General features: G+C 39.0%; 1 protein-coding gene across 1 annotated transcript; it reads left to right on the top strand.

The window, feature by feature from the left end:
• Positions 1 to 772: 772 nt before the first annotated feature.
• On the top strand, positions 773 to 3,011 carry LOC139121211 (E3 ubiquitin-protein ligase TRIM33-like). The gene is given in 2 exon segments (XM_070685914.1): positions 773 to 2,488; positions 2,490 to 3,011. Coding segments are annotated over 2 exon segments (2,046 nt in total). The 5' UTR covers positions 773 to 830; the 3' UTR covers positions 2,878 to 3,011.
• The last annotated feature ends 7,332 nt before the right edge of the window (positions 3,012 to 10,343 follow it).

Below are 10,343 nucleotides of genomic sequence, written 5' to 3'. Positions count from 1 at the left end.
CTACCTTGTCCTCAGTAAAAATTTATTTTCTCCCCGTACATTGATTATTTTCATATTTGCCCGACCTCTGAAAAACTGCTCACGATCATCTCCTTTGGCTGCGTCTGTAAGTGGTAACATGGTGAAATACAATGGATACAGGTAAAAGGGACAAAGTTGGCCATTTTTCATGAATTTTGTTTGATGCAAGAGACTACTTATATTGTTTAATAATTAACATTAATTAAATTAAATAATAAAATAATTTAAAAAATTAAATGAAACTATGGCGAAAATGAATTAATGGTCATGACCATTAAATTCATTTTCGCGATGGTTTCATGTATCGTGTCTAAAACCGGGGTCAGATATTTGCATGGTCACCCCTCATTTTCAACATTTCAAACCATATAAGTAGTATCTCGTATCAAACAAATTCATGAAAAATGGCTTACTTTGTCCCTTTATCGAAACAATTATATGGGTATGCAGTTGAACATCGAAACGAAACTGTTGTTGCTTGATGATGTCATATCGATAACTTTAGGTTGGTTGACCCCATCACACGGAACCATGGGATATCTGTTTCGGGGAATTCCCAATCCTTGCAATCACTAAAACAGGCAAGAAGCTACTACTTCGGTTGGCAGCAGCTTTCACGACAGGCAAGTTCACGTTTTGTATTTTATCTCACCTTTTTGCCGCTATTGACTTTTTGATAATTACTGATCGGTTTCAATTATTATATGATGCTCGCCCAACTCAACTTTTATTGCTTTACGTATTTGACAGATTGACTGAGGTAAATATATTGTACAGTTGTCAGAGTTGTGTGCAGTAAAGAAGAGGCAATGGCTGGCATTGGAACGGAATCAAATGTATTCTACGATCTTGAAGAAGAACATCTAACATGCCAGATTTGTCTTGGACGTTTCAAAGATGCCAGGGTACTCCTATGTCAGCATTATTACTGCAGACAATGTCTCATTCAACTCAGTAAGGGTGAAAAAACACTGAAATGTCCGGCCTGTCGCTTCGAGTGTCGACTTCCGGGTGGGGGCGTGCTGGGCCTTCCGAAGTGTCTTTCGGTGAATGCTTTTGTGACATTTATGGAGGAAAGAAGTACAACGGGTGAAGATGGCGGGTTAGTTTGCGATGGGTGTGACGAAAAGATAGCAGCAATAAGGTGTATCATTTGCGGTGCTAATTTTTGTGATGGCTGTGGAAAATTTCACGCTAAAATGAAAGCGACAAAGGGACATAAACAGATGACTATATCAGAGTATGAATCAGCGAAATCCAAAGGTCAAGAACCAGATAAACTCGCAGCACAATGTACAGTTCACACAGATGGGCAGAAGATATATTGCTCTGACTGCCAGGTCATCGTTTGTCTGGAGTGTTCAGTGTTTGATCATGCGCAACACAGCCATGTTGGTCTTGAAGTCGCTTTGCAAGATGCAAAATCGAGAATACAGAGTTGTCTCACAGATTTGAAGAAGAAACATGAACAGGCTGTTGAGAGCAGAAACAACATCAAGTGTAAAACGGAAATGTTACAAGAAACTCTTAACAACGAAACCAAGAAAATTGAAGATTGTTCAAAAATTCTTCTTCAAAAAGTAACAGAAAAGTTTGAAGCTATCAAACGCCAGATAAACACAGATAAAACCAACAAATTAGAGTACTTGCAGACACAGTATGCACAAATCATTCCAAATATGTCAAGTCAGCTTGAATGCACTGAGAGGGATATTAATCAGCTCTCTTCTGTAATGTCTAGCTTGGAAGACATTATGCAACAATCACCAACAATCATCATAGCAAGACAGGCATCAGTGGTATCAGAAGTCGCAAAGGTGAAATACTCAAATATAGACACCCTATCAAATATCGAATTTCCGAAGTTCCAAAAAGATGAAAGTTTCGAAAAGGCTTTGGAAAAAGTAGAAGTCAAGCATCTATCCATTGGGGGTTTCAAAAGTAGTAGTCTGCAACTTCGGACACAGTCGGATGTAGGCTCAGCAATTGCTGATAATAAACTCCAATACGAGAGCCATGGTGCAAGTAATTCCCGTGGCAACATCGACGACTGTCATACCAGTGAAACCGATGACACCACTGGCGAAGATGATGATTCCATTGACAGCCCAGATCAGAGTCAACAAGCGTATGTCGACATCCAAACACAGAAAGAGACAATATGCGAACTTCTGAAGACTCCTTTGAAGAGAGGAGACACTTGGTATCTAGTTGATAGCCGATGGTTTAAACAGTGGAAGAAGTATGTTGGCTATGACATTTGGGACATGTATGGGATGGGTGAACAGAGCAGTCATCCGGGTCCCATCGATAATTCTGGACTGTTCAAGGAGAACAGTCGCGATTTGAAAGAACATCTCATAGATGAATTAGACTACATCCTTGTACCGGAAGTGGGATGGAAAAAGCTTTCTTCGTGGTATGGTAAAGTGTCTGGACAACGACCAATAGCAAGGAAAGTTATCGAATGGGATGTTTAAAGGACACTGTAAAGTTGAAGTATATCTTATGGAATTCACACTTTGCAAGCACCCAATACTTGACGTATCTGTGATGAGGAAATTCAGTAAGATAAGCACAATCAGTGAAATCGAAGATAAAATGCGTAAAATATTTAAAGTATCAGAAGACAAAGAAACAAGAATGTGGAATAAATACATGAGCAATACCTACGAACTCCTGGGTAAAAAGGATAACACTGTTCAGGACGCCAACCTATATCAAGGTCAAGTTCTCGTTTTAGAAGAAAAGAACGCTGATGGCACATGGCCAAAAAAACCAAAGTCAAGTGCGCCTTATGGCTATTCCTCCTATTACGAAGTTCAATCTGCTGGACATCTGTCTAAAGATAGCTAAAAGTAAAACGAATACAAGGCAGAAGAAGTCACGTTCCATAACAATGTTTCCATACGACAATATTTGGACTAATGATCAGCATTGTGAAATGATGCCATTCTCTAAAATAAGAGATTTTGAGTCACTTTCATTCATTCGGCTTACTTTTAAGTAAATGCACTGTGCAAGTAATCTTTGAGACAATGACGATGACATAGATGACACATTCTCGAGTGGTCACGCTGCAACGTCATCTAGAATTCTCTCATGTTACAAAGACATGTACCAGAGCAAATTCTTTCATGTATGTATTAGACATGACGCATGTGTATGACGAGTTGATGACGTGATTGCAGTGTTACCATTTTCAGCACACTGAAATACGCCTGGAACAACTTCACGAGGCTGTTAGACATTTGCACAGCCTGTGCACTACATTAAGCACAACTTCGGTTCATGCAATACTGGCGGACCCACCATGAAAGTTGTATAGCATCAAAGATCACTTGTGTCAAAGGTAACACAGCTTCAACCAATAACCAGTGCAGACCAACCACGTCATCACTTCATCCTTATCGTCTTCTATGCCATGTTAATGATATAATCTTAATTTAGTCATTCATTTTATCTTGAAATCCACCTCTTTGAATTTTGCTAAATCATTTACATTTACAGATTGCGTTGATTTATTTTGCAGAATCTTTCCATGAGGTGATACTTGTCGACAAATTTATGTTCACAGATTCATTTCGCTGAGGACCGTGTGTCAAAGGAAATTTGAATACTGGCCGAAATTAGAGAGTTCGGTGATTTTTTCCTCAGTCGCTACAATCGTAAGGTCACGAAACTCTAAGGCTTACTCCTACTTTTACACAATCTTTACTTGGATGTATGTTTCTACAATTAAGATAAGATCCACGATATATTTCCGAATAGGAAAGAAATTTGAGTTTTTTCTGAGAAACGCCAATTACATTGATTTCCGACAAGCGGAACAGCCTTCCTGTCATAGTGTGATGTTTTGCCGATATACAATAGAGAAACTTTATAATAGAGGAACTGAAAATAATTTTGAAACAGTGTGTTTAGCTCGACAGAACTTTTGATGGTGTTTTTCAGTATGAGCGTCCTGTATATGATTTGCTAATCAACATTTCAGAGAACTTTCAACACTGTCTATACCTTTGTCAACATCACCATAGAAACATGACATATCATTTGGTTTGAGAATGTTATGAACGAATAAACTCTGTGCGTTTGCATTTCTAAACGACGTCGACATAGGATCTTGGCGGAAAGGTTTTTACATCTTCCAGAAACGCTTCAAATCCTTCAGTATCTGCCAAAATTTGCTTGTATGTTTGTTTCTAGTTCCTCAGAAGTCAAGAAAGCCAATGTTGGAACCATTCTGTATGAAAGAAGACACTGCTTCTCTCATCCATTGGGTACACATTGCTTGGCAGACTGACAGGAAGAAAAAATGTAGTGTATCTCATGGCACAGGGAGCCTCTGATCTTTTTCTTTCACCACATCCCTTAGACTGAAAGATCCGTCGCTCGAAGGCACTCACTACGCCCCCTCTTACGCTTGAGAGGAGAGGGGGTGTAGTGAGCGCCTAGGCCTTCGAGCGACGGATCTTTCAGTCTTCTTGTCCCTATACTACAAACCCTGCCAAGAAAGATACACATTTGACCCTACCAACACCCTTTCCCTTTCATTATAGGCAGACCGATCAGATCTGCCACGTGTAAATAGGAGTATACCAAGTTGCCCCATAGACCCTGGAGCGCTCCAGGGTCTATGGTTGCTCTTGGTAGATCCAATGATAGTCGATGACATTTGAGAAGATCGATTTATACGTAAAATTTTAGATTCTTGCTTCAAATTATTACAATGACTTAAGTGTCACGTTTTTTAATATATCAATCTTTATTTGTTGTTTTCAAATTTTCATCGCAAGCTGACCACCTCTCAACGTCTGTCACTTATAGTAAGTAGATTACAAGGGTACAACTATTTCCTTTTGAGAAAACTCGGACCATCAGTTATAATTGTTGGGATATCATAACCAAATACTTTGAAATCAATTTCGTACTTATTATACAAACGCACAAGGTCTTCTTTGCGAACTTCCGAATAGTATTTAGAAAACACGTCTTGGTGAGAACTGTTAGTCACGTGAGTATCATAATCCGGGAAGGTGACGTCTCCACTGGCGTGAATTAGCGTGAGAACGCTGAGGGCGTCCTCATGTAGACGTTCAAATTTTCCGATGAAATTATACCCTATGTTACACACATTGCACAAGACAAACATCGGTCTCAAGTGTAGTTCCATACTAGAAATAGTTGTATGAGTATATATCAGATACTTGACAAATTCACTTGGTCGTACCATGATTGGACCTGGAGGGTTATGGAGGGAAAGTCGCCTTGTTTGTAAATAGTAATGGTATTTCGTTTATTCAGCTTTTGCAGAAAAAAGCTGCAGATGCTATTTGCAAATTACGTTTAAATTATGTATGGAAGGAAATGTTAACATGATGGGGTCATAGATTGCAACAGCTGGTTCATACTGTGAGAGTGGAAAGTTGCAGATGAAAGTAAAGAAGCATCCCATGGCCAACAGTTGGAGACACATTTCTTTGGAGGAGAAACTAAAAAAGGATCGAGGGATATTGACACTAAATGAATGATACAGCCGTATTCATGGTGTGTTTATGTTTATATCCATGATTTTACAGATATCTGTCTGAGAAAATGAACATGTTATTAACTTTTTTCCCTATTTTATTGCATGATCAGTGTTTGAGTTACAATATTCAACAATCCAACGATGACAATACATTTGTAACTGGTAAAGAACAGCTATCAGTTTACCAGAGATGGCAAATCGAAGAATTTGCAGGAACTATCAAATCTAAAACAAAAAATATCGACCATCAAAATCGTCAACAAATTTTCAAATTTTTATTATCTTCCTAATTATTGTAACGACTCTTGATGAAGATTCTGGTGACGATCGTAGGTCTAATTACCGCACCGCTCCATCTTGTGATTGCGAGAGTGAATGTAAACTTTGCAGAAATGATGAAATATTTTTACCGTAATGTTATCGAAATTTTGCATTGGTTCGACGGTACCAATATATGCCAAGCATTGAACCCTCAACACTTTTTATGGTCACTTTTACAAAATTTCCATACCGTTTCTCAATCTCGCCAGATATTTTGCTTCCGTAGACTTAGGGATAGGTGATCTGAACTTCTGATTGTCTTTCTGTTCATGATTCTGACTTTTGAAAAAAATTTGCTTGTGTTTCTAGATCTAATTACTCATCTTTACGAACGCATGATTTCTAAGATTATAAATAACTTTATGGTTTGGAGTCGAGGTTAGCACATTACAATGTCGATGGTGCCAAGACGTACATGTTTTTTCATGGCAAAGGGACAATTTCCACACACCGATATAACACATATGGTCAACTCTCTTCTGTGTTTTTCATTTGAGTAGGCCTTACATATAATTCTAGTTCAAGGCAGCGGCTTGGCATGTCAATGATCTAGGCAAGACATATGTCGTGATAAATGCCAAGTTTGGTGATACCTTTTATTCAGAACAGCGATAATGAATTTGACACAGTGCCTCCAGTGGTTTGAGTATGCACCGGAGGCGCCATCAATGTCCAACACAGGGAACCAGAGTGTAACCTGCTAATTACCGTCAACATCCGGGCACTTGTGGATTGCACTGATATGCTTTCAATTTAGATACCCTTATGCGTGATCAAAATCTAGCTTTCACGCATAGGAAAAACGTTTCGCCACAACGTCAGGTAGTTAACAAAGTGTTGTGGTACGATACGAAAGTTACAAGTGGGTAAAATGATAAATTAGAAAAGGTAGTTAATATAATGCATTTGTGTTTGTTGCTTAGTTACGTTTGACCTCATGTCACAGATCCGTGGCGGAAATTGTTCAGGGGAATTCCACACCTTTACAGTCAATGTCAGCGACGCAGGAGGGATAGTTGGGTAGAAGTAGCTTTTCGGAACAGGTACGTTGTTCTGTAATCTTGCACTAGTTGTCTCACCTTGTTCCCTCCATCGGTCGAATTCAGCTTCTACTTCTTACAAATTTAACAGATTGACTGAATTGTACCTATACTACAGTAGTGCGTGGTAAAGACGGAGCAATGGCTGGTATTGGCACAGAATCGAATCTGTTCGATAAAGTTGGGGAAGAACACCTAACGTGCCAGATTTGTCTTGGACGTTTTAAAGACGCCAGGGTACTCCCTTGTCAGCATTATTACTGCAGAGAATGTCTCATCCAACTAAGCGAGGGTGAAAAGACACTGAAATGCCCAGCTTGTCGCGCTGTGTGTCAACTTCCTCTAGAGGGTGTGTTTGGTCTTCCGAAGTGTATCTCTGTTAATGCATTTGTGGATCTTCTAGAGGAAAGACGTAAGAAAGGTAAAGATGACAGACTAGTCTGCGATGGATGTGCAGAAAAGACAGCAGCGTTAAGATGTATTGATTGTGCTGCCAATTTATGTAATATATGCGGAAAATGCCACTTAAATATGAAGGTCACAAAAGAACACAAACTGATAGCTTTATCCGAGTATGAATCTGCAAAGTCTAATGTTCATGCATTCGATGACCGTGCAAAACAATGTACGGTACACGCCGAGGGGCAGAAGATTTATTGCTATGACTGTAGAGTCATTGTTTGCCTCGAGTGTTCAGTATTCGATCATGCAAAACATCGTCATAGTTGTCTTGAAGTCGCTGTGCAAGATGCAAAATCAAAAATACAGAATTGTCTGAAAGATTTGGAGACGAGACAGCAAGAGACTGATCAGACCCGAAAGAAAATCGAGTGCGAAGTGGAAAAATTGCAAGAAACTCTCAACAGCGAAAACAAGAACATTGAAACTTATTCACAAAGTCTTCTTCAAAAAGTTACTGAGACATTCGAAGCTGTGCAACGCCAGATAAATTTAGATAAAACCAAGAAGATTGTGCATTTGCAAACAGAGTATGCACAAATCATTGAAAACATGTCAAGTAAGCTTGAATGTGTTGAGAGGGACATAAATCAACTCTCATCGGTAAAGTCCAGTTTGCAAGAAGTAATGCACCAATCATCGACAGTCATCATAGCGAGGCAGCCAACAGTGATATCAGAAGCAGAACAATTTAAATGTTCCAATACAGATAGTGTTCTAAGTTTCGAACTTCCAGTGTTTCAGACGGATGAAAGTGCTAACAAAGCAATAGAACAATATAATATCAAATATTTATCGATCGGCTCTTTAAAAAATCGCGATCTCGATCTTCCAACAGAATCCAACTTGAATTTACCATTAGCTGACTGTGACGAGGACAGTAAATTCGACAGAAAGGTCGATGATGCAAATAATTCTTGTAGCGACACCGACGACACTAGTGATGAAGATGAGGACTTTAACAACAGCCCAGGGCAGTGTCAACTTGTTGAGGCAGACATAGAAACACAGAAAGTAGAAATACAAAGCCTGTTGAAGACTCCCCTGAAGGAAAGAGACACGTGGTATCTAGTTTCTGGCCGCTGGTTTACACAATGGAAGAACTATGTTCGTTTTGACAGCTGGGCCGAGAACGAAATAGTTGAACGAAGCAGTAATCCGGGTCCAATCGATAACGATGATCTGTTCGAGGAAAACAGTTGCGAAGTGAAAAGGTATCTCCTGAACGAATCAGACTACGTCGTCGTACCGATCGCAGCGTGGGAAAAGCTCTGTTCATGGTACGGTAGAATGTCCGGACAACGACCAATACGAAGAAGAGTTGTGCAACATGGCATCGGTGGAAAGCACTATAAAGTCGAAGTATATCAAATGGAATTTAAACTTTGCAAGTACCCTGGGACCGATGTATTTGTGATGAGAAAATTCAGTAGGGCAAATACAATCCGCGAAATTGAAGACAAAATGCGTAAAATATTCAAAGTACCCAAAGGCAAAGAAACTAGAGTGTTGGCGAAATCCTTGAGCAATACCCATCAACTGCTATCTGAAAAGAATGATACTGTCTGGGACTCCTACCTAATTAATGGCCAAACTCTTACCTTAATGGAAAGAAACATTGATGACTCATGGCCATAAGCTCATAGCGTTAAGAGGCACTTATTCCTCCTTTGGAAAATGGAACCACCTTTTACATCCTTCTATGCCAAACACTGCTCAGAATTATAATGAAGTAGAGCGTACTATAGCGATGTTTAGAATACACAACAAAGCACATATCACCAAAGTGCTTTTCTAAGAATGATGGGATTCGCTTGCCGCGAGACTGTTTGTAATTCCCATTCTGCATGTCATGTTCATGTAGTCACGAAATAATAAACTATGATCGCAGATATGTCAACATAATGTGAACAGGTAAACCAAACGAAACATGGAATGATCTGAAAGAAGAGTGAAAGAAAGAATATAACCTATGATGAGGTTCAAGGCGAATCTTTTAACCTCTAATCTAACCGAGATTTAAAATCTACCGACAAAATCATCAAGTTTGCTCTACATGTTATTGATAAAGTTCGAAAGTGTTAAAAATGAAGACAAACAAGATTTTAGTTGTGTTACATACGATTAAAGGTCGGTCTTCATCCCCCAAAATCCACCCACAATTATCATATCACAAATTTTGTATTTGACCTAGGAGATAAGAAGTAAAGAATATTCGCTGTTTCATCGTTAGCATCTTCAATTTGTGCTATTTCTGTTTTTATATTGCCGTTGTTGTAATCATGTTTTCTAACACAATAAAAGATTCACTTCAACAAAGTTTGTTTAATCTGTCAAAAGCTTACGTCTACAATTACTGAAATCTGCCTAATGTCTTTTTTTCTGAATCAATGAAACAAACCTGAGTTTCCAGCTGTTTGTTATTCACTCATCTTGATGCAATGTTAAATCTAAGAGGACCCAAACACCTATTATGTCGCTACTGATTGGAATGCATTGACGCTCTTAATGTGGAATGTATAGAGCGTCTTACTTACAATCATCATCAACCCATCAAGCACCATGGGATTGTGGTGCTATGCATATTACTACGGTACGTATGCGTACAGTTCTTCGTGAAAGGACCGTTGCATACGCGTGATCATAAAATAAAATTTGCTTCCATTTCCTTACCAGACACTAAGAAAAGGCAGTTCACGTATCGAAAATGAAATACTTCAACTTTTGCTCAAACTTTCAAGCAAACTTTGAACCATTTACTTTCAGAATCAAGAATAAAACTCAAGTTCACCGTGCAGATTTTGGTCCCAGTGAAACAAACTACCAAATGTTACTGAAATTTGAAAATCAAAATGGCCGCCATCCCTGTGCTCTAATGGAGAAAATGAAATCCCCATTTTCACAACACTAACCCGATGAAAACTTTGTTTACTTCATGAGCCACAAAATGAGCTTTCGCAAGTGGTAGGCCA

Source organism: Ptychodera flava, chromosome 2 (genome assembly GCF_041260155.1).
Source record: "Ptychodera flava strain L36383 chromosome 2, AS_Pfla_20210202, whole genome shotgun sequence".
Taxonomy (NCBI): Eukaryota; Metazoa; Hemichordata; class Enteropneusta; family Ptychoderidae; genus Ptychodera; species Ptychodera flava.
The sequence above is the reverse complement of the archived record's forward strand: the minus strand, read 5'-3'. Positions and strand labels throughout refer to the sequence as shown.